Raw genomic sequence first — 25,417 nt, 5'->3', positions numbered from 1 at the left:
GAAGATCCCCTGGAAAAGGGAATGGCAACCCACTTCAGTATTCTTGCCTCGAGAATTCCATGGACAGAAGAACTTGGCAGGCTACAGTCCATTTGGTCTCAAAGAATGGGACACGACTGAGCGACTAAACAACAACAACGAAGGAGCCGTGAAGTGTCCGGGGGAGAAGTGTAATCAGCTAAGTCCTCTTGAGAGAACATTTGTATCTGAATGTAGGGGGTAAACAAACTTTGAAGATACCCGACAGAGGAGCCGTTTTAGGAAGAGGGGACACATTCACATCCACTATCACTAAATCACAAACTCAGGAATCATATGCAAAAGATGACACTCTCTATCCTGACCTCTCCCCTCCTGTTTTCAGGGCAAACCATTCCCTGGGAAAGAACGCCCTGGGGAAGGAGGGACTGGATGCAGCCCAACGTACCTGCGCATTCCATTTCCAACTGCCCCATACACACTTTCTTCAGGTCCCCCAGCTCAAACAGAGGAACTCACTTCTCATGCATTTTGTGTAGACGCGCGTGCACTAGAACGCGCCCACTTCGCTCCCCCCGGCCCCGCCCCGGCCCCTGAGGCTAACAAGCGGTTTGTAATTCTCCGACGCGTAGCTAAGGAAGGTGGACCGATCCCTTATGCCTGGGTCCTTCAATCTCGACAGATTAGGGTGACGCTCGACGCAGTCTCTGTGGTGGACCCAGCCTCAGAGCTGAGAGGAATCGATCGAGACGTGCAGGCTCCTCCTGCAAGTCCAGGGAGAGGTCCGCTTGGCAAAAGCTGGGGCAGAGGAGGTGGTGGTACAAACTCCCAGGGCAGTTGAACTCCAGAGCGCCAAGGCTTCTTCTGGTCAGGACTACATTTCCCAGTGGCCCCCGCGAGCACTGGGCCCGTTGCCCCTTTGTGTCCTCCGGAGGCCGAGTCGCCTCTTTCCGGGCTCGCGGAGGCTGGGTTCCATCAGGTTCAGACCAGGAGGTGGGCCCGAGGGGAGGTTACGCGAGCCTTCCGGGCTGGGAGCTGGTCTTCCGGCAGTTCGGTTCTGCAGGTAGGAAGGAAGTGGGTCACCCGGACGTTGGCCCCCTGGCTTTCTGTGTGACTTCGTGTGAGACGGTGGTTGTTACCTTACGGTGTGTGAGCCTGTCACCCGCGGTGCCTGTATACATCATATCTATGTGACTATGTGTGTGCGAGTGAGCGATGGTTGGTGCCACAGAGAGTGAGATTGAGTTGAGGCAGAAGGATAGTTTCTGCCTCTCTTGTTCCTCTGTCCTCGGCCTCCTTGTGACTGGAGTGTGTGAGTGAGACCATCATAGTTTTTGCGACTAAGGGCTATTGGTGAGGGTGACGGTGAAACTGCCGGTACCCATGGCTGCTCTGATCTGTGCAAGATGGTGGTTGGCGCTGTAGTTTTTAAGAATCTGTGAGTGTGTGTGTGTGTGTGTGTGTGTGTGTGTGTTTAGGAGCGGGGGACCGAATGAGACTCTTCTGCCACCAATATCTATTAAAGCCGGCCAGGTGATGCCAGTGTGCCACCAGGTTTCAGAACCCGCTGACCTAGGAATTCCCTGTCGATCCTGTGGTTAGGACTAGGTGCTCTCACTGCCCTGGCCGGGGTTCAGTCCCTGGTCAGGGAACTAAGATCTCCCAAACCGCGCAGTGGTGGGGAGACAGAATCACTTACCTACTGGAGAGGAGAAGGAAAGTGGAGTCAGAAAGACCTTTATTTGATTTTAATGCTGTTATTTATTAGCTGTGTCTTTATGCAAATGGTTGCATCACTTGGAGTTTTTAACTGTAAAATCTGGAACATTTCTTGTTTAAATAATGAATTAGGAAGTTATTTGGGCACAGGTTAAATTGTTTGCAAGCAGATTCCTAGGTCTCCATTATGCTTTCTAGTGGAGGGAAGGGTGCAACAGAGGAAAGAAAAGCAGAAAAATTCTTGGCTGATGATTGTGTATGCTGCAAGGAAAGCCTGGTTTCTCATGTTCTCTTCCCCATCTCACTCATCTAAAGACACTGCCATTCCCCAGGAGAAGAATCAAGGGGAGTAAAGAATGGCTGTTGGACTTCTTAAAGCCATGTACCAGGTGAGTTGGTGTTTTCTTTTTCCTGAAATATTTTCCTCCTTTTTCAAAACAGGCGGACATTAATTTTCCTTCTGCTGAGGCTTTTGGGTAACCAATCACGTCACATTTTAAAACTCTCCAGTGGATTCCCACCTCATTCTGGACAAATGCTGAAGTCTTTGCCTTGACCTGCAAGGCCCTACATAATCTGGTCCCTGGCTATCCCTGTGACCTCATCTAATTTTTCTCATTCTGTCTGTATTACACTCACTCAGTTGCAGCCACGCTAACTTCTTTGCAGTGAACTGAGTACATTCTGGAGTCATGGCGTTGCACTTACTGTTCTCTCTGCCTAAAATGCTGTTCCCCTAGAAACAGAATAACTTCTTCATTCTAGTCTCCATCCAGAAGATCATTCATTCCACAAACTTTTTACTGAGTACCTGTTAACTAAGAGGGCTTAGTCCTTCTTTGCTGCTCTATCTACACTCACTCCTTTGTTGATTGCACCCTGTCTTACGGCTTTATATACCATCTATATGCCAACAACTACCAAACTGTATACAGCCCAGAACTCTCTCCAGAAATCCAGACTCATGTATCCAGCTATCCACTCAGCATCTTCATTAGGTTGTAGAATGGATACCTCAAATTCAGATTTTTCAAACTGAGTGAAATGAGCCATTGGAAGTTCTGGAGCATAGGAATGGCATGATCTGATTCCCATTTAATAGGATCACTCTGGCTGCTATTGAAAAGAAACTGGGACAAGGATAGAAACAGGAAAACCAATTAGAAACTTCTTACATACTTCCCATCTAAGATGTTCAAGCTAAAAGTCTTCCATCAGGAAATTGTTTGTCCTACCTTGAAAGTATATCCAGAACCTGACCTCTTTTTACTATCACCAGTTTCCATTCTGATGTAAACTATCATTCCTCACCTGGATTGTTGCTATGCTCTCTTAACTTGTCCCTCTACTTCCACCCTTACTGTCTTTAGTCTGTTTTCAACAGAGCAGCCACAGTGTTCCTGTTACACATCACATTATGTCATTCCTCTTCAGGACAGGGAGAGAAATAATGAAAAGTAGAGACCACTCTTTCACATAGTTTAGCTGTAAGGAAAGAAGAGAAATAGGTGGTAACTGGAGGAAAAACTATAGTCAAAAAGGTTTTTTAAGGACAGGTATGTGTCTGTGGGCTGATTTAAAGATGCAGCAGAAAGGGAAATTGAAGAGGAGAGAGGAGGGAATTGCTGGAAGGCTGTGCTTGAGTAGCTGAGAGGATTTGAAGCCTAGGATACAAATGGAAGGGTTGACCTTTGCTAGGTAAGTGGGCTGTTCATTTACAGTAATAGGATCCAGTTAGAGTGTGTGGGCCAGGAACTTCCCTGGCAGTCCAGTGGTTAAGACTTTGCCTTCCAATGCAGGGGGTATGGATTCCATCCCTGATTGGGGAGCTAAGATCCCACATGCCTTGCAGCCAGAAAACCAACACATAAAACAGAAGTAGTAACAAATTCAATAAAGATTAAAAAAAGAGAGAGAGATTAAAAAAACAGAGTGTATGGCCCACATGCAAGTAAAAATGTAGATGTTGTGTGAATTTGTGGAAATCCGCTTAAAATGGCTTTTTTTTTTTTTTTCAGTGAAACAAAGGTAGATTTTTAGCTGAGAGTAAGGATGGAGGGATTGAAGATGTGAGGAGAGGGAAGAAAGTATCAAATGGTCATTTGGGAGGGTAGGGGAAATGAATGGACTAGAGAATTGTATCATGTAGGTAGATAGAAATGTATTATTGTGGTTCACTTGAAGTTAGTGATTATGAATTTAAAATGAGACCAGTTAGAATTATTTCTCAAAAAAAAATTAATGTGTGCAGGGTACAGAAACCAAGTATGCTCAGTGATAGCTGTGGCCCAGATGAGTATAGTTAAGTGAAAAGGGGGCAGAGAAGTTGAGAGTGTGTGCCTGGGTGTGATTATAACAAATGGTTGTTCTAGGATGTGAGGGTATGTGGGAATGAAGAGCAGTGAAAATGTAAGATTAATGATTTGTAGGTTCTAGTGGGGTCAAGGGATGATCCTAATTAGGGTATGCATACTAGTCACTTCAGTCCTGTCCTACTCTTTGTGACCCATAGACTATTGCCTACCAGGCTCCTCTGTCCATGGGATTCTCCTGGCAAGAATACTGGAGTGGATTACCATGCCTTCCTCCAGGGGATCTTCCCAACCCAGGGCTTGAACCCATGTCTCATATGTCTCCTGCATTGGTGGGTGGGTCCTTTACCACCAGCGCCACTGGGAAGCCCATCCTAATTAGGGTACCAGGGCGGGGGCGGGGGGTGGGAATTGCAATATAGGTGGTAAAAGTGAGAGTAGGAGAATTGAGATTATGGTGAGGTTGGTACTAACTGATAATGACAAGGTCTAGGGCATGATCATGAAAGTGACTGTACTGCTCAGCTGCTTGATAATAGCCAGGTGAGCCCCGCGATTCCTGCCGGCTGATCTTGTTGATAATCGCCAGCTGAGCTGCATGATTCATGCCTGATCAGCTGCTTGATAATCGCCATTTGAGCTACGTGTTTCCTGCCTGCTCAAAGAAAAAAAAAAAAAGAAAGTGACTGTAGAAATGTGGAGGACAAGCTTATTGGAGAAAGTGGGGTCAGAAAACTGAGAGGCCAGGTTGTTGGAAGGGTTATTTTTATGAATATTGAAGTGACCAAAGGTTATGTATAATGGGAATAGCATTGGAGAAAGTGACAGTAAGACAAGATACTAAAGTGTTCAAGGAATGACAAAGAATTGGTATCTACCAGAAACTGCTGGATAATTAAAAGAAGAAGGGATCATACACAGCTACAGCCTGATTTCATGAGATGGAAAACTAGGTATATTTTAGGGAAGAGGGTGGGACAGTGGTCTGAAAGCAAGTATAAGGAGCTAAGAGGTCACTTACCTCAGCTTCATGTGTTATAGTACAAGGGATGTGAGAAATACATGACAAGGCCTCAGGGGAAGTTGTCTTCTCTGCTGAGAACAATGTGTTTGTAAGGCAAAATGGTCAAGGGAACTGTTTCTTCAGGTGGGTTTGATTATAATTTTGAATGGAGTTTGAAACCAAGTATTTGGTTAGAGGTCAAATATTTTCAGAGGTTCTTTGTTAGAGGTCAGATATTTGAAGGTTAGAATTTAAGCTCCTTGTATTGACACTGTAATTATTTTCATTGACTGTATAAATGAAGGACTCAGTGAAGAATGTGTATATCATATATTTAAAATGTATGTGTTTATTATACATATCTATGTAAGCTAAGGAAAACATTTTTGGAAGCATGTATATTACCAAACCAAACAGGAACATTTCTGCAATATATTAGGGATGTTATTGCTAGGTCAAAGAGGGAGAAATTCACAAACTACTTCATATAATTAAGAAAAATAGTTGCTGAGTGTTGAAAAACACTTTAAGAATACTTAATTTTCTTGCTCAGTCACTAAGTTGTGTCCAACTCTTTGTGACCCCACGGGCTGCAGCACACCAGGCTTCTCTGTCCTTCACTATCTCCCAGAGTTTGCTCAAACTTTATTTTGCAGAGAGAGTTTTTTAAACTATGACAAAATTGAATAAAATGTCCAATAAAATAATCTTCTTGGTTTGACAGATTCACCTCTTCTAATTTTGTAAAAAATAAAAAACCAGAAAATAATTTACATGTGTGTATATATCTCCACACACAAACACATAATGTATATTAGTTTTCATTAGATGGTCACATTATGGAAACCTGGAATCAGCTGAATCATAGCATAACTCCAAGTTTTTAAGAACTTTGCTTAGCCATTATAGGCCAAAATACTATTTTGAATGGAAGACTCATTTCTTCACACAAAATTTTAAATATTCTGGATTAAAGTATTTGCATTTTAATGGAATTGATTATTTGTTTTGCTTGGTATAATACAATTTTGGGAGATACAGTAAGCACTTTATGGTCTTGTTTTACATCCTCTTATAGCTTCTTGACTTTTGCAAAACATTCATTCATTAATTCAGTTTATTCAGCAAATATTTAAATAAGCCTCATGTGTGTCAGATACTTTTCTGTAACTGGGATATAGCAGTGACCAAAACAAAAACATACTTTGCCCTCCTGGACTTTATATTTTAGTGGAGGTGGGGAGCAGACAATAAATAACAGAATAATTAAGTACCATGGAGAAAAATAAGCAGGGTTAGGGGAATAGGGAACTGGGATAAGAACATTGCTGTTTTTATACAGAATGATCTGAGAAGTACAAAAGCCCTGGGGGGGAACATTCTCCACATCTGAAAGTATATCTGGGAGCCCTGTGTGCCTGGGGCAGAATGAATGAGGTGAGTATGGAAAGAGATAAGGTTATTTCATTTCATTTCAGGAGTTGGTGACCTTCAGAGATGTGGCTGTAGACTTCTCCCAAGAGGAGTGGGATTACCTAAATCCTTCTCAAAGGCATCTGTACAGTAATGTGATGTTGGAGAACTACAGGATCTTGGTATCACTGGGTAAGAATGTCTTCTTGCAAAACTGAGCTTCTACTCATAAGGGTATCATTGTGATTTTGGGGGTTAGCATCTGTAGTGTTTGGCGGAATGTCTCCTGCCTGTGCCAAAGTAACAGGTTAATATTTGTGAGTTGGCAGTGAATGGCTCTGTTATTAATCTGTGTTGGAAGTTTCAGCTTCCCTGTCCGTTGTATGCATGTCCTCATCAATTTTTCTCTGGCTTACTGTAAGCCCCCTCTTCCCCAATGATCAAATAATTCAATGTGAGTTCTCAGATATCTACAGCATGACCAAATTTGGTTTCTTTTCATCTATGCAGGACTTTGCTTTTCTAAACCAAGCGTGATATTATTGTTGGAACAAGGGAAGGAGCCCTGGATGGCGAAGAGAGAGATGACAAAAGACTTGTGCTCAGGTGAGTGAAGAGGAAATAGGCACGCGAAAACCTTTGCAGGGTACAGCCCAGCTTGCCTCAAAGGTAGCACCTCTTCACTCTGTTGTTGGCATGTTCCTCTCAAATGTTCTAGGTCTTAGTAGAAACTTGAGTCCTTTGAGGTTGTTCTCCAAAAGCTGATATTCTGAACTGCCTCTCCTTGCCCACTTTACCCCCTCTTCTCTGAGTCTCCTTCCTTTTCTAGTTTCATAAGCATCTTCCAGCCTTTCTGTTCTGTTTTGTTTTAATTTTGGCTGAGCTTGGTCTTTGTTGCAGCACACATGCTTTCTCTAGTTTCGGCTCAAGAGCTTCTCTTGTTGCAGTGCAAAGGCTTCTCATTGCGGTGTGCAGGTTTCTCTTGTTTCAGAGCATGGGCCCTAGATCTTGGGGGCGCAGTAGTTGTGGTGCTTAGTTGCTCGGCAGCCTATGGGATCTTTGCATCCACTGAATTGGAATGCAGATTCTTAACCACTGGACCACAAGGGAAGTCCCCTCTTCCAGCCTTTACCAAGCTCAGGTGCACAAGCCTCCCTCAGCCCTGTGTCTGGCCCTCCATCTTCTGTCTGCATGAAATTTCAAAATAAAGCTTTCAACATCCAAAGGAAAAAAAAAAGAATCTTTTCTTAATCTGATGACCTTTTGAGCTCTATGCACAGCTGTAACACCAAAGTAAAGTTCAAACCCTGACACCTACATGAAGTGAAAATTTGAGCAACTGACTTAATCTCTCCGTGCCTTTGTTTTCTCATCTGTAAACTAGGATAATATTTTTAAAGTGCTTTCAGTAGTTCCTGTCTCATATTATGAGCTCAAAAGCTGATAGCTACTAGTATTATAATAGTAGTAATATATCTCTGAATGCCTCATTTTTCTCTTAATGGTCAGTTCACTCATTCTTTTAATCAAGATTATTGAATTTGTACTTTAAACAGAGTACTTGCAAGATGCTAAGGTGTTATACAAAAATGTAAAAAATCAAATAATTGATAGGCTTGTAGAAGAAATACAATATAGCTGTTAACAGCATATATAAAAAGAAAGCTGACATAAAGGAAGCTCAGAGAGAGGTGAGAGAAGAATCTGGTTAATTGAGAAGATAGGCTTTAACAAAAACACAGGTTAGAAGCTAGAAAACATCTAAGAGAGAAGAGGTTAAGAGTTTAGCTTTGTGGTATAGGAATGATTTTCATACAGACATAGGATGCATTCAGGTAAAATGGAAGACTAAAATTCAGAAGAAAATTAGGGTCTCTGTAAACATCTCTGTCAACACTACTCCCCATCTCATTCCACCCCCATCTCGACTACCTCTCCTCAAACTTTTATGTTCTTGTTCAGATTTCTAAGAAAAATTTTTGATGTGGAACTGTAGTGTCAAAGAAGACATGGCTAAATTTTATTAATTATTATTATTAAATAAATTACACACACATAAGTATATATTAGCCTAAATATGTAGTTTAAGTAATAATATAACAAAAAATGTACCTACTTCTTAACTTAAGAAATAGAAGATTATCAGTGCCATTTTAGGCCTTTGAGGGTTCCTTCTTAGTGATGTATCGCTCCCTACTTTTGGCCCATCCCTACCCCTCACTAGAGTAACCATTATCCTACAACTTTGCTTATCATTTCTTGACTTTTCTTTGTAGTTTTTCCACATATATCCCTAAGCAAAATATTTATATTTGCATATTTTCAATTTTCTTATGAAAATGGAAATACATTGTGCTGGTAATTCTGACTTTTTCAACTCAAAATTATATTCCTCAGATTCATCTATATTGATTTTAGTCACTATTTTTCATTGAAATTTTTTCCTGGTGAAATGTAATATATTCCACTGTGAAAATCATCATTTATCCACTGAAGGGCATTTGAATTGTTTCAGTCTTCTGTTATTATAAATGTTACTGCTATGAACCTTATTACGTGTGACTGATGGTGCACATGTGCTGGAGTTCATGTAGAGAATATAGCCAGGAATTTACTGCATAATGCTATTTTACTTTCCAGATTACTTGTACTAACTTACATTTCTAATAGCTGTGTGTGCGAGTATTCATTGCTCCAGACTGAGAATTAACAAATTTAAAATTTTTTGCAAATCTGACATGTGTGAAATATTTACTTATACTTGTCATCTGAATTTCCTTGATTACTAAAAAATATTTGGGATCTAATTTATAAAAGGCTATTTGATTTCCTCTTCTGTTGAGTGCCTGCTCAGTCCTTTGTTCAGTTTGAGAGAGATGTATATTTTTATGAGGTATTGTTGATATACATATATTTCAGGTATATAACATAGTGATTCAGTATTTTTATAGATTATACTTCATTTAAAGTTATTATAAAATATTGGTTATCCTCCCTGTGCTATACCATATATCCTTGTTGCTTTTATTTATTTATTTATTTATTTGGCCACACTGTGCAACTGGTGGGATCTTAGTTCCCCAGTCAGGGTTCAAACCTGAGCCCATGGCAGTGAAAGCACTAAGTCTTCCACTCCCGGTATGTCATAGCTTTATCCATTCATCTGTTAATGAACAGGCTGTTATAAACAATGCTGCTATGAACACTGAGGTGCCTGTATCTTTTTGAATTGATGTTTTCATTTTCTTTGGATATATACCCAGGAATGGAACTGCTAGATCATACGGTAGTTTTCTGATCATATTTAGTTTTCTGAGGAACCTCTGTACTGTTTTCCACAGTGGCTGTACCAATTTACATCCCTACCTACAGTGTAGGAGGATTCCATTTCCTTCACATTCTCACCATCATTTGTTATTTCTGGTCTTTTTAATGATGACCATTCTGACAGGTATGAGATGATATCTCATTGTAGTTTTGATTTGTGTAGCCTATGATTTTTCATATTTTAAGAAACCTTTCTGCATTCTGAAGTCATATGGGTATTCTCAAACTGTCCTCTATAGATTCTTCTTTACATTTAGTGCCATAGTCCAAAAATTGATTTTTGAGATTGAAGTATTTAATTTCTACTCCTTATGGAAAACCAAGTGTCTTAGCATTTACTGAAGAAGTGAGCTTTCTTTGCTTATTGTCCTGAATGTTACCTCTTAAATATCAGGTTATATTGGGTTGGCCATAATCTTCGTTTGGATTTTTAGTAAGATGCCACAGAAAACCCTAATGAACTTTTCGGCCAACATAATAGTATATTTATTAATCTGATTTTGACCTCTGTTCCATTCCATTGATTCTGTTTCCTTTCGCCAGTACCACACTATCTTTTAAAACATTTTATTTATTTTTAATTGGAGGATAATTGCTTTATAGTATTGTGTTGGTTTCTGCCATATATCAGTGTGAATCAGCCATAGGTATACATATGTCCCCTCTCTCTTGAAAGTACCACATTATCTTAAAAAATTTTTTTAATGTAAAAACTGAATATTTGTTAGAGTAAGTCCCTATACCTTCTTTATGTTCTTCAGAATTTGCCCTTTGGACATCTAACTGAAGTTTTTAGGTCAGCTTGTTAGTTTCCACCAGAAAACAACAAAAAGCTATTGGCTTTTGGTTTAAATTTTATTTATTCTACATACTGATTTTGGATTTTTTTTTCTATTTGTAAACATAGTTTATCTTTCTGTTCATTTAGATTTTTTTAATTCTTTCAATGTGTTTTAGAATTTTCTCTATAAAGGACACACACATCTTCTATTAGATTAATTTCTAGACATTTAAATTTTGTTCCTGTGTTAAACGTTCTCTGTGTTTTCAGTTTGTTGCTCATACACAGAAATAAAATTAACTTTTATACTTTGACCTTATATCTAGCAACATTGGAAAACTTGCACTACTATTAGTAATTTTTAGATCTCCTTTACTTTTTCTGTGGGTGAGTATGTCTGTGAATAATGGCAGTTTCTTCACTTTAAATTCTTAATCCTTAATTTCTTTTTTCTGTTATCCTTAGGTCACCAATACAGTATGAATCAAAATAGTGATGGCAGGTATTTTTATCAATTTCTGGCCTCAATTGAAGTGTTTTGTATATGCTAAGTCACTTCAGTCGTGTCTGACTCTTTGCGACCTTATGAACTGTAAGCCCATGAGGTTCCTCTGTCCATGGGGATTCTCCAGGCAAAAATACTGGAGTAGGTTGCCACGCCGTCCTCCAGGGGATCTTCCCGACCCAGGGACTAAACCCACACGTCTCCTGCATTGGCAGGAAGGTTCTTTACCACTGCGCCACCTAGGAAGTGCTGTAATATTTTGTTATTAATAATTCTGATGTTTAAAGGTTTCTGGTAGATACCCTTTCATTACCATTTGTTAAGAGTTTTGATTGTAGAAAGCTTTTGAATTTCAATAAATGTTTTTCAATATCTGTAGGTGATTAGACGATGTTTTCTTTTTTATGTAGTGAATTATGTTTTTAATGTTAAACCAATCTTGTATTCCTGAGACAGACCTATCTTTATCTTTTCCATTCATAGCTAGTTGCTATGTGCCAATATTTTCTTTAGGTTTTTTGCATCTGTGTCAGTGAGGTTGGCCTTCAATTTTCCTTTTGTGTACTCCTTGTCAGATCTTAGAATCAAAGTTGTCCTAATCTCATAAAATCTTTTTCTTCCTTAGAAGATTTTGGGTAAAATATAAAAAATGTTTGTTTTTGGATGTCTGGTAGAACTTTGTTCATCTTGGCCTGGAATTTTTTATGTATGAAAAGAATTTAATAATTCAATTACTATTATAAGAATCTATTTTTTATTTCTCCTATAGTTGTGGAGTTATGGTATTTTTCTAAAGATTTATACTTCTCATGTAAGTTTTCAAATTTATTAAAGTTATTATTTTCTCTTATCTAAAGTTGGTAGTATATGTAATCATCAGAGAAGGCAATGGCACCCCACTCCAGTACTCTTGCCTGGACAATCCCACGGATGGAGGAGCCTGGTGGGCTGCAGTCCATGGGGTCGCTGAGTCGGACACGACTGAGTGACTTCACTTTCACTTTTCACTTTCATGCCTTGGAGAAGGAAATGGCAACCCATTCCAGTGCCGTCTATGGGGTTGCACAGAGTTGGACATGACTGAAGCGATTCAGCAGCAGCAGCAGCAGTATATGTAATCGTGACCTGTTTTTCCTTCTAAAAAGAGAGAAACAAATCTTTCAACTTATTAATGTTTTCAGACATTTTTTACCTCACTGATTGTCTCTAATTTATCTTTAAATTTTTGTTAGGTAGTTCTCCTTTATTTTATTCCTCCTACATTTTTATGCTATTTTCTCTCTTTTAAAATATTTATAGAAATTTTGTTTATTTTATTTTTGGTTGTGCTTGGCCTTTGTTGCTGCGTGCAGCCTTTTTCTAACTGGGGTGAGTGGGGGCTACTCTTCATTTTTGTGCCTATAGGCTCCTTGTTGTGGTGGCTTCTCGTTGCAGAGCACAGGCTGCAGGCACGCAGGCTCAGTAGTCGGAGTATGTGGGCTCAGTGTTCGGGCTTTTGGGCCTTAGACCACACTGGCTTCAGTAGTTGTGGTGTGTGGGCTCGGTAATTGCAGCTCACAGTCTCTAAAGCACTGGCTCAGTAGTTGTGGCACATAGGCTTAGTTGCTCCGAGGCATGTGGAATCTTTCCAGACCAGGGATCAAACCCATGTCCTCTGTATTGGCAGGCAGATTCAAATCCACTATACTACCAGGGTTGTTTTTTTTTTTTCAGCTTTTAAACTTAGATAATTCAGTGTTTTAGAGGCTTTCTCTTTTCTAAGCATTTAAGACTATGTTAGGAATAGAGTCCACATGTTTTAATATGTAGTCTTTTTGTTATCATGTATATCTTAGCATTTTCTAATTTCCACTGATTTTTTTTTTCTTGACCATGAATTATTTGGAAGCTTTAAGTTCCAAATTTAAGTTTTTGTTTTAACTACATTACAGGTGGAGGATATGGTCTGTTTAATAAGTATGCTTTGAAGTACTTTGAGGCCTATTTTATGCCTAGGGAGTAAATTTTGATAAACTGTGTGTTCTGGAAAATGTCTGCTGCTTGTGTAGTACAGCATTTGATATATGTTCATTGGATTAAGCTCAATAACTGTGCTGGTCAATTCTTCTGAGTCTATTGATTTTTTTAAAAAATCCCCTTGAGCAGTATTATGAAAGTGTTTTATAATATGTTTTGGGGATTATCTTTCTGGTAATCCCAGAAAGATTATCTTTTGGTGAATTCTATTATTATTACTCTTTAGTGATGATTCTTCCCTTAACTATTTAGCTTGATAGAACTTTATAAAGGCCTTCTTTTGTAACTATTTCTTTAGTGTAGTTTTCTTCACTCCTTTACTCTCTTACTTTCTATGTGTTTCTTTTGTGAACAGTATATAACTAAACATTTTTTTGTCCAGTCTAATAATCTAATTGTGTAATTGTTGAGTTTTAGCAGTTCTTTATGTATTCTGAATATTAACCTCTTTTCAGATACATAATTGGCAAATATTTTTTCCCATAATCTCTGTGGGTTGCCTTTCACTCTGTTGATTGTGTCCTTTATGCACAGTAAATCTTTAATTTTCATGAAGTTCAATTTGTCTACTTTGTTCTTTTATTACCTATGCTTTTCGTATCATAACCAATAAATCATTGCTAAATATAATGTCATGAAGATTTTTCCCTATGTTTCCTTCTAAGAGTATTTTAGTTTTAAGTTTTAGGTTAAGTCTTTTATCCATTTTGGGTTAATTTTTATGTGTGGTGTAACAACTTCTTTGTTTTACACGTGGATATTTAATTTTTCTAGCATCATTTATTGAAAAGCCTGTCCTTTTCCCCATGGAAAGGTCTTGGCACACTCGTCAAAAATCATTTGACAATATATATAAGGATTTATTTCTGAGCTCTCTATTTGCTATACACACATGCGCGCGCGCGCACACACACACACACACACACATATGTCTTTATGTCATATCACAGTGTTTTGTGTACTGTAGCTTTGTAATATGTTTTGAAATCAGGAAGTGTGACACCTCCAACTACCTTCTTCCTTTTCAAGATTCTTTTGACTATTCAGAGTCCATTAAGATTACATATGAATTTTAGGATTGATTTTTCTATTTCTGGAGAAGTCACTGGGATTTTGATAGATATTGCATTGAATCTGTAGATAGCTTTGGGTAGTGTGGACATCTTAACAGTATTAACTTCTAATCCATGAACACAGGATGTCTCCATTTATTTACAATTATCTTTTAATTTCTTTCACCAATGTTTTATAGTTTTCATTGTATAAGTCTTTCACCTTGATTAATTCTGAAGTATTTTATTCTTTCTGTTGCTGTGGTAAATGGAGTTGTTTCCTTAATTTTCTTTTCAGATTGTTCATTGTTAATGTATAGAAATGCAATTGATTGGTGTATGTTGACTTTGTATTCTGACTCTGTGCTGAGTTTGTTGTAACAAGTGTTTGTTTTTCTTTTGTGGAGTGTTAAGAATGTCTATGTGTAAGATCACTGTTGTCTACAAACAGAAATGATTTTATTTCCTCTTTTCTAATTTCAGTGCTTTTTATTTGCTTTTCTTGCCTAATTGCTCTGACTGGAGTCATTTCTGACTTCAGTTGAATTGCTCTTTCAGTCTAAAGGTTCATCAGTTTTGTTGATCTTACTGAAAAACAAACTCTTGGTTTAATTGATTCTTTCTATTGCTTTTAAAATTTTCTGTTTGGTTTATCTCTGCTTGAATCTTTATTATTTTTTCTTCTTTCTTCTACATTTGGTTTAGTTTGCTCTTTTTCTAGTTAATATTTATTTGATATTTTTCTTCTTTTGTGATGTAAACCTTCACAGCTATAACAATTTCTGATGCATCCCATAAATTTTGGTATGTTGCACTTTTATTTTCATTTATTGTAAGATATTTTTAAATTCCTCTGTGATTTCTTCTTTGACCCATTGATTGTGTAAATGTGTGCTGTTTAATTTCCATGTATTTGTGGATTTTCCAGTTTTTATGTTGCTATTGATTTATAGTTTCAGTCCATTATGATTAAAAAAGATACTTAGTATGATTTCACTCTTTGAAAATTTATTAAGATTGTTTTATGGGCTAACATATAGTCTATCCTAGATTCATGTATATTTTTTGGTGAACTTTAGAATTAAAAATAAATTTTTTTTTAAGTCACAATATTTTTGTTTTGGCCATACAGTTTGGCTCACAGGATCTTAGTTCCCTGACCAGGGATTGAACCCAGACCCATGGCAGTGAAAGTGTTGAGTGCTAACCTCTGGACCACCAGGGAATTTCTTCAAAAAAAGAAAAAAATTCTTGCAAAGAGTTTGCCAAACTGTAAAATCTGAGAGGACAGCATTCTACAAGGTTGTGCTTATTTCAGACACCAGCTGCAAGTTGGGGCATCCTTGGGGCCATCCTTATTTCTGACCAGCTGGCTGCACATTTGAGAATGCCTACAGTCACCCTCAGGTTTGATAATTCACTAGAATGACTCACAGAACTCAAGCATATTATTATGATTACGCTTTTACTGTAACAAAGACTGCAGATCAGAATTAGCCAAAAGGAGAGGCCCCAAAGGTGGAAGGCCAGAAAAGTTGCAGATGTAAGGTTTCAGTTGTCGTAAGGGCCCATCAGGCATCTCAGTATTCAAAAGAATATTACCAGCCAGGGAAGCTCTCTTGAGCTTCAGTGTCCAGAGTTTTCAGTGTTTTTGGGGAGGCGGGGCAGCAGGAGGAGGTTAAGTTTTGTTTTGTTTCAGTATGTAGACATGACTGAGTGAATCATTACCCAATGTGACTCAATCTCCAAGCCTTTCTTCCTTTCCCAAAAGTCAGACTGATATGGTGGCTCAAAGCTCCAACCCTCTGATCGTATGGTTGGTCTTTCCAACATGGTTTGCCTCCAGCCTGAGTCATCTCCTTAGCAAAAACTACCTAAGGAGTCATCATGAGTCACCTTATTAGTGTTAATATCAGGTGTAGTCCAAGAGGCTCACCATGAATAACCAAAGACCTCCTTCCAGGAGTTCAGATGACTTAGAGGTTACCTCTTGGGAAACAGGGACAAAGGCCTGCCACATTCTTTATTGCATAGTTCTTTTAAGAAATCACAGTAGGCTTTGACTGTAATTGAATGAACATAATAGGTAAATTTGATGAGACTTTGTGGCTTGACCATGTTGGTTCCTCATATAAAAAGCAAGGTGTGCATCTTCTCCATTTATTCAGTTTTTAGGGGGTGGTCCCTTATTAGAATTGTAAAGTTTTTTTCCTTATGCTTTCTTCTATTGCTTTTTAAAATTGATTCTAAAATTGCAAGATAATATTCTTATTTGAAAAAAAGAAGTATAAATAGTATAGTACTTTCCCACATAGCTTCTATGTTCTATTATGTGCCTTTATCTATGTGGTGTTTTGCAAGTACCAATGTATACTTTATATATAAAGAAAGATAATTCTTATTAATGATTACTGTTATTAGCCATTGTTTTATTAATTATGTTCATGACATTTCTTTCATCTTTTTATCTGCTGTGTTTGGTTTCCAAGATTGTAGTTCCCTGACCAGGGATTGAACCTGACCCTCCACAGTGAAAGCATGGAGTCCTAATCTCTGGACAGCCAGAGAATTCCCTTTGTGTCATTTCTTAATAATATATTCCAAACTGTGTATGTTATTGTGAAAGTGTATTTTATTCTTTTTTGGTATAAATCATTGAACAAGTTGATTTCTATTATAACCTTTAATATCATGTGGTATTAATGTTCTCACCTCAGATTTTTTCTTGCTTACATTTGCCCTTCTTAATATCTTTTGGTTTCTCCTCTTTTCCTGAATATCTTTATGTTGGAGTGCTCTGGGGTTTATTCCTTTGCTCCTTTCTCTTCTATATATACTCATTCTCTTGATAATACAGACTTGTGAAATACCATCTATATGCTGGCAACTTCCAATTTAAAAATCTCGAATCCAGACTTCTTTTTATTTTGAGGTACAGTTGATTTAGTGTGGGCTTTCCTGATGGTTCCAGGATAAAGAACCTGCCTGCCAGTGCAAGAGATACAGTATTGATCCCTGGGTTGGGAAGATCCCCTGGAAAAGGAAATGGCAACCCACTCCAGTATTCTTGCCTGGGAAATCCCATGGACACAGGAGCCTAGCAGGCTACAGTTCACGGAGTCGCAAAAAGTTGGACACAACTTAGCAACTGAGCATGCACTCATAGTTGATGATTTAGTGTATTACATTAGTTTAAGATATACAACATAGTGATTCAAAAGTTTTATAAATTATACTTCATTTACAGTAATTATAAAATACTCTCTATATTCTCTGCCCTGTACAGTATATTCTTGTAGCTTATTTTATGCATTGCAGTTGGTACCTCTAAATCCCCTGCCCCTATCTTGCATCCCCCTGTGTCCCTCTCCTTACTAGTTTGTTCTCTGTCAATGTGGGAGGGTTCACTGGCCAATGTTGACAGCTGTTCCATCTTTCCATTCTTCAAACCATAAACTTGGAAGGCATGTTCATCTTATCTCTTTCTGTTACATTCTATATCCAATCTGTAAGGCTATCTTCTTGGCCTTTCCAAGAGAAAAAATTAAATAGAATCTGACTACCTCTTTATATCTTCATTGATATCTCTCTGGTCTAAATAATTATTATTTCTCACATTGATTGCTACAATAGTAGGTCCCTTTTCTTCTCTTCTTGCTCTCCACCTTCCAGTAATTTCACTAAACTGTAACTAGATGTCACTTCTGTACTCATACCACTTCATTGGCTCTTACCACTCATACTACTCATACCACTTCAGTGGCTCTCCATCTCACTCAGAGTAAAAGCCAAGTTCCTTAGGAAGCCTATAAAGCTTAAATAATCTTAATTATCCTTTACCTCTGACTTCATCTCACCCCTCTCTAGCCACATTAACCTTCTTGTTATTCCTCAGACAAACCAAACATGCCTTTGCTTTTAGGCTGTTTCTTCTGTCCAGAATGTTCTTTGTCTGAATATCTAAGTGACTAACTTTTTCACTTCCTTCAATTCTTTGCTTCAGTGTTAACTTATTTATGATTCCCTCCTTTGACTTCACCATCACTCCTGATCTCTCTTACCCTGCTTTTCTTTTTCCATAGCACTTAGTACCTTCTAACATACAATAAAATTTACTTATTTAGCATTTATTTCTGGTCTCCCTAAGAGTGTAAGATGCATGAAGGTAAGGATCTTCATTTCTTTCTGAAATGAAACTGAAAGCATATAGAACAGTACCTGGCACAAGGTTCAATGAATGTTCTTGAAAGAAGTAACCATAAGAGTGGAGATTATTTCAGTTCCTGTATTATTCATACATGCATAAAATTATAACCAGGTCCAACCACCTACACAAATCCTTATTGACCTATGATTTACTGTATTGATTTCCTTATAATTCTAATCATTCCTCCTCGAGTTTGTTGTTGTGGTTCAGCCACTCGGTCGTGTCCAACTCTTTGTGACACCATGGACAACAGCACGTCAGACCTCCCTGTCCATCGTCGTCTCCTGGAATTTGCTCAAACTCATGTCCATTGAGTCAGTGATGCCATCTAACCATCTCATCCTCTGTTGCCCCCTTCTCCTCATGCCCTCAATCTTTCCCAGTATCAGGGTCTTTTCCAGTGAGTCAGCTCTCACATCAGATGGCCAAAGTATTGGAGCTTCGGTATTAGTTTTCCAATGAATATTCAGGGTTGATTTCCTTTAGGACTGACTGGTTTGACCTCCTTGCAGTCCAAGGGACTTTCAGGAGTCTTCTCCACTCTTTTCCTCCAGTTACTCCATGACTTATTTTCAGTTATTGTTTTTGTACTCTTCAGAACTACAAAAACCAGTGTTCTTATGTGCCGTTAAATTCACACACTTTATAGATGCACTTTTATAAATGTACCTTCTGGTACTTAATAGAGGAGTATTTTTTTATTATTCTTATTTTTCAGACTGGGAATCTATGTGTGAGACTGAAGAATTAACCCCAAAGCAGGACATTTATGAACCACAATCATCTCAGAAGGTAATAGAAAAACTTACAAGCTATGGCCTTGAGTACTCCAGTTTGAAAGAAGAATGGAAATGTGAGGGCCATCTTGAAGGACAACCAATGAATAAGAAAGCATGTTTCAAGGAAGAGACAATCACTCATGAAGAAGCCCCTGTTAATGAAAGAGGACAAGAATATAACAAAACTTGGAGAAGTTTCCATCCCAACACACTACTTCATACACAACAGATAATCCCCAAAGAGGAGAAAGTACATAAACATAACACACATAAAAGCTTAAAAAAAAAATTAATTGCCATTAAGCCCAAGAGTATCTATACAGAGAAGAAACTTCTGAAATGTAATGACTGTGAAAAAGTCTTCAGCCAGAGCTCATCCCTTACTCTTCATCAAAGAATTCATACTGGAGAGAAACCCTATAAATGTGTAGAATGTGGGAAAGCATTCAGCCAGAGATCAAATCTTGTTCAACATCAGAGGATTCATACTGGAGAAAAACCTTATGAGTGTAAGGAATGTAGGAAAGCCTTCAGTCAGAATGCACACCTTGTTCAACACCTGAGAGTTCATACTGGAGAAAAACCTTATGAATGCAAGGTGTGTAGGAAAGCCTTCAGCCAGTTTGCTTACCTTGCTCAACATCAGAGAGTCCATACTGGAGAGAAACCCTATGAATGTATTGAATGTGGGAAAGCATTTAGCAATAGATCATCTATTGCTCAACACCAGAGAGTTCATACTGGTGAGAAACCTTATGAATGTAATGTCTGCGGGAAAGCATTTAGCCTTCGTGCATACCTTACTGTACATCAAAGAATACATACTGGAGAGAGACCCTATGAATGTAAGGAATGTGGGAAGGCTTTCAGCCAGAATTCACACCTTGCTCAACATCAGAGAATTCATACTGGAGAAAAACCTTACAAATGTCAGCAATGTAGGAAAGCATTCAGCCAGATTGCCTACCTTGCTCAACATCAGAGAGTTCATACTGGAGAGAAACCCTATGAATGTATTAAGTGTGGGAAGGCTTTTAGCAATGATTCATCCCTTACTCAACATCAGAGAGTTCATACTGGAGAGAAGCCTTATGAATGTAATGTTTGTGGAAAGGCTTTTAGTTACTGTGGATCCCTTGCCCAACACCAGAGAATTCATACTGGAGAGAGACCCTATGAATGTAAGGAATGCAAGAAAACTTTCAGGCAGCATGCCCACCTTGCTCATCATCAGAGAATCCATCTTGGGGAGTCACTCTCACCACCCAATCCAGTCAGTCACCAAGTCCTTTAGACTATTTCATAAATACTTTTGGAATTTATACTCTTTTCTCTAATATTGCCATCCCAGTTTAAGACTCACCTCACATGGATCACTCTATAGCTCTCTTTTTAAAAAAATTTTTTAATTATCAAAGTATGACAACACATTTAAAGGAGACTTGGAAAATACAAAACAAAGTTATATAGTTCCACTATATATTACAATTATTTTTTTAAGTAGATAAATTAAGACTTTTAGTTGGAGTTTCAATATCAAACTCTCAAAAATTAATAGAGTGAATAGGCAGAAAAGTAGAAGGATATAGAATAGAAAAGAACTATTTATGAACCAATTCAACATAATTAAGATTTATATAATTTTCACACAACAGTAGGATATAAGTTCTATTGAAGTTCCCATAGACTATAAACCAAGAGACTCTGTAACATATCCAGGGATGTAAAATGAGGTGCAAATGTTTCATGGTCTAAAAGTATTTAAATCATAAAGAGTCTGTTCTCTTTTATCACTGTGGAATTATGTTAGGAATCAGTATGAAAAGATATTTGAAAATAAGCTACATATTTTCAAGTGCAATGTGACATTTACCAAGAGAGATCTTTGACTTAGCCATCAAAAGCTTCAATGAAGTTAAAAGACTGGAAAAGCACAGAGGGTGAGTGCACAGAAGAAAGCATGTAAATGAGAAATTAATATCAAAATTAGAAATTAATATCAAGGATACTTTAAAAACCCATGTATTTGGAAATTAAATGTCCACTTTTAAATGATGGGTATATCTAAGAAACCATAACAAGGAAAATTAGAAAATATTTGTAACAATAAAAATGAAAAGAGAATTTATCAGAATTTGTTTCATGCCCAATGCAACTAAATACAGTGTGGAATCTTGAGTAAGATATGAAGACTAATAATGGACTCTAGCATAAAATTTTGTGAAATTTGAACCAAGTCTATAGTTACTGTATCACGTGTTAATTTCTTGTTTGTTTTTTTAACAACATAGTATTTCTTTATATTCTCGGAATTGAAGTTTCAAGCATCATTCAAAAAAAATTTTTTTAAATCACTAAAATAATAAGCTTTCTAGACTTTTACCAGTAATACTAGATGCCAGAATAAGTGGGACTATATCAAAGTTTTGAGTGAATATAAATTAGAAATCTAGCATTCTATTCATACTTAGTCAAACAAGTGGAGCCAAAATGTCATAAATTTTTTGCTAAGCAAAAATTCATATTTTAAAAATACATATATTATAATATTATATATGTATGTATGTATACAAAAAGCTTTTCTACTACACTTGATAAAGGCTTGAGAACAATGAAAAATGAGACAGAGATTGGAAAACCAAGTAAATGAAATGGGAGAACTGAATATGAAATAGAAAAAGTGAAACTAGATAAAAGTAAAAGATCATCATATAGTCCAGTTGTTTTTAAACATGGCTGCTTATTAGAATCACATCTGGAGTTTTGGGGGGAAAAGTAATACCTGGGCATTTGTGTATTAGCATCCAAGCTAATTCTAATCTAATTAGCATCCAAGCTATTTCTAATGTGCATCTGGATTTTCAAAAGTGATTACTAAATGGTAGTTTCAGCTATAGAATTCTATTAGTTTCTGTTGACCAATCATGAGGATCACTCTATAGCTTTCTAACAGATCTTCCTGTATCAATTTTTGGTCCCCTTAAATTCATTTCCCACCATGCACCCAAAATGAACATTTTCAAGTATAATAGTACATCACTGCCTTGCTGTTGTTCTTTAACATCTACAGTCTTTAAAACTGTCTATGAGGAACTTCATTATCTAGTTCTTATAATATACCTTTCAGCCTTATTTTATTTGTTTCTCTCTCAGATCTAGGCACTAGATCTAGCACTTACCAGGACTAAGAGCTTAGATTCTGGAAAATCATAGCTCTCCTACTATTCTGGCATTGTGTGAATTTGACTTGTGACATTGTGACAATTTGCTTGACTTGTCTGAAACTCAGGGTTTTCTTTAATTCTTAAAATAGGGATAATAAAGGACACTGTAGTGTAGAAATGTGAATATTAAATGAAATAGTGTCTATTGTAGATTGGTGCATATTAAGTAAGAAATTTGCATGCAAAGTACTTCACCTAGTGCATCAAATATAGCAGATCTTCAATTAAATAATAATAGCTAACATGTATTGAGTGCCTACTATGCACCAGGCACTATTCTACATAACATATATTAACTCATTTAATCCTTACAGCTAAAACAAGATTCCTTAGTAGACAAAGAAGAACATCCATGGAAAGCAGCAGGTCACAACTGGGACAACCTAAAAACTTTAGGATGTATGTAGGAGAGTTTTTACTATAGGCAAGTAATAGAAGTAGAACTATATAACACAGCTGGTTTTAGGTTTCTAAAGAGATAAAGTAATTAAAGAAAATGAGAAAAATACAGAACTTCTATTTAGATCAAGCACAGAGAGTATTGCAGTTAACTCTAAAACCTCAAGAATTCATACTGCAGCATAAAAAGACATCAGTCCGAAGTAACAGTATGGGTTAATCTAGGTGATTTCATCTAAACTGTTTGATACTACAGAAAAAAAGACAAAGTTTATAAATTTTTATCAGGTGATTATAAAACTGAAATCAAAACGGGATTGAGAAGAAAATTACAAACCACACACACACACACATATATATACAGTTTCATTCATTCAGTGAATATTGAGTAGCTGCTGTTTGCCACACACTGATTTAGACAGGAGACAACATGATCAATACAAAGACCAGATCCTCAAGGAGTTAATAGATTTTCTAGGTCCAGAAAACTGAAGAAGAATAAAATAAATCAAAGGGTATTATGTAGCCTAGGCTGAAGAGACTCAAGATAATAAAGTTATCCATTATTTCTGATTAACAAATTCACTGCAATTCCAACAAAATTCCTCAATAGGCCTTTTTGCCCTTTAATTTCACATAAAATCTTAAAACTTTAATTTTAATTAGTCTATGAAGTGTGATTTCTAAAGAACAGCAATAAAATTATTGAACCAAATCTATTTGTAGAAAATTTGCATATGATAAAGATGGTTTAAATACCAGTAGAGAAAGAATGGATTTGGGAGTAGTAAAAGAATTGACGATATACATCATGGCAGTGAGGGAAACAAAATCACAATGAACTATTTCAAAAGCATCACAGTACTAATTACTGGAAAGATGTGGAGCAAGAGAAATAATCATACAATGCAGTTGAAAATACAGTAAGTCCGCTACATACAAACCTTCAAGTTGCAAGCTTTCAAAGATGTGTATGTGCATTTACATGTCCAGTCATGTAAGTTAGTTTACATGTCTGGCGTACCTCGTGACACGCGTCCATCCTCTACAAGTAGCTGTGCTTTTGTGTACTTCACAGTATAGAGCACAGTAGTACAGTATCTTTGTTTCAAGTCCAGGATGTCCAGAAGCAAGTGTAAAAGCAGGCAGTGATGTAGCTGATATCTTCTATTGCTGACAATCCAGTTCTACCATATCCTATTTCCCTCCTTCAGTCAGTAAGTCTTGCCTGTTCCCTTGATGCCAGGCCCTGTATGCCAGCTGTTTTACTGTACTACTGTACTTTTCAAGGTACTGTACTATAAGATTAAAAATGTGTTCTTTATTTTTTGCTTTTTATGTATTATTTGTGTGAATAGTCCACAGAATTCTCAAGGCAAGAATACTGGAGTGGGTTGCCATTCATTCCCTTCTCCAGGGAAAGCTATTTCAGTAGAGTTCTATATAGCCAATTGTCAGTTGGGTACCCAGGCTAACAGTTGGACTTGGAAAAATTGGACTTACAAACATTCTCTTGGAACAGAACTCATTCCTGTGTAGGGGACTTACTGTAGTTTTTTAAAAAGAATTTGTCAATATCTAGTAAAGTTGAAGATATGGATACTCTTTGACCCAGAAATTCCACTTAAACCTCTACAGAGCCTCTTGGGTTCAGGGAGATGTACATGAAGACCCATTTCAGTGTTTGTAGAAATGAAAAGTTTTAGGGAATCAAAAAAATTATTGGGGTTTAAATGTTAGACTTTAGATGAAGGAACTAGAGATATTTCTGTCAACATGGATACATCTGAGAAACAATACTGAAATTGAACTAGGGGGTATTTTGTATGATATGGTTCTACTTATTTATATAAAGTTTGAAAACATGCAAATCAAAATTATGTATTTTTTCATGGCTGAATACCATATGAAAATACTGTAATAACATTTATGGAAATAATCATCAAATTGTGATGACCTCTGGAGAGGGAGAAAAATGAGAAATCATTTGTTGAAAAAATACCAATTCTTCTAAAATAATAAAGCTGGTTGTGGGGTTTTATTCTCTATATCTTTCTGTATATTTAAACTATTTCATAATAAAAAAAACATTTAATGTTTGCTTTTGTCAGTTATTTCTTCACTGTACCTCAGACACGCCATATTCACCATTCATTCAACCCATAGTCACCATTTTCTTCAGAAAGAAGTTTGTATACAATCGACTTCCAAATGCAATCACTGTTAATCTGGTGACTTTTCCTCTAGGGATCAGTGTTTTGAGCATGACTGTATTTTTATGCTGAGAGTTTTATAGCCTACTTACTACACAATTTTTTCCCCATCGTTCTTTTTTCCCCCAGCTTTACTGAGGTATGACTGAAACAATTATATATATTTAAAATGTACAATGTAATGTTTTGGTATATTTAGAGAGAAAAAGAAAAGAAACTAAAGTCACTCAGTCGTGTTGAACTCTTTATGACCCCATGGACTGTAGCCTACCAGGCTTCTCCGTCCATGGGATTTTCCAGGCAAGGGTACTGGAGTGGGTTGCTATTTCCTTCTTCAGGGGATCCTCCCGACCCAGGAATCGAACCTGGGTCTCCCGCATTGCAGGCAGACGCTTTACCCTCTGAGCCACCAGAGAAGCCCACTTGGTATATTTATACACTATGAAATGATTACCTCCCAAAGGCTGCACCTTCCAGTTGTGGGTTAG

At 37.3% G+C, this 25,417-nt stretch overlaps 1 protein-coding gene across 4 annotated transcripts; it reads left to right on the top strand.

The window, feature by feature from the left end:
- Positions 1-602: 602 nt before the first annotated feature.
- On the top strand, positions 603-24,809 carry LOC138991794 (zinc finger protein 570). Of its 4 annotated transcripts, XM_070387899.1 has the most exons (6): positions 603-1,042; positions 2,014-2,087; positions 6,492-6,618; positions 6,937-7,032; positions 11,000-11,036; positions 11,897-16,757. In XM_070387899.1, exons 2-6 carry the CDS (start codon positions 2,055-2,057, stop codon positions 11,901-11,903), a joined length of 300 nt encoding a protein of 99 aa, XP_070244000.1. In that variant the 5' UTR covers positions 603-1,042; positions 2,014-2,054; the 3' UTR covers positions 11,904-16,757. The 4 variants fall into 4 exon arrangements, with proteins under 4 accessions (XP_070244000.1, XP_070243999.1, XP_070243997.1 ...); XM_070387898.1 differs by lacking the exons at positions 11,000-11,036; positions 11,897-16,757 and adding an exon at positions 19,033-24,809 and having other exon boundaries at positions 610-1,042; positions 2,031-2,087; XM_070387896.1 differs by lacking the exons at positions 11,000-11,036; positions 11,897-16,757 and adding an exon at positions 19,033-24,809 and having other exon boundaries at positions 611-1,042.
- The last annotated feature ends 608 nt before the right edge of the window (positions 24,810-25,417 follow it).

This window comes from Bos mutus, chromosome 18, assembly GCF_027580195.1.
Source record: "Bos mutus isolate GX-2022 chromosome 18, NWIPB_WYAK_1.1, whole genome shotgun sequence".
NCBI classification, from domain to species: domain Eukaryota; kingdom Metazoa; phylum Chordata; class Mammalia; order Artiodactyla; family Bovidae; genus Bos; species Bos mutus.
Note: the sequence above shows the minus strand (reverse complement) of the source record. Positions and strands in the feature narration are given on the sequence as shown.

Excerpts from the sequence above, each read along its gene's own strand:
- LOC138991794 (XM_070387898.1), top strand. The coding sequence starts at position 2,055 with ATGGCTGTTGGACTTCTTAAAGCCATGTACCAG. Across the intron at positions 2,088-6,491 it reads TTCTTAAAGCCATGTACCAG|GAGTTGGTGACCTTCAGAGA; the intron begins GTGAGTTGGTGT and ends ATTTCATTTCAG. Across the intron at positions 7,033-19,032 it reads GACAAAAGACTTGTGCTCAG|ACTGGGAATCTATGTGTGAG; the intron begins GTGAGTGAAGAG and ends CTTATTTTTCAG.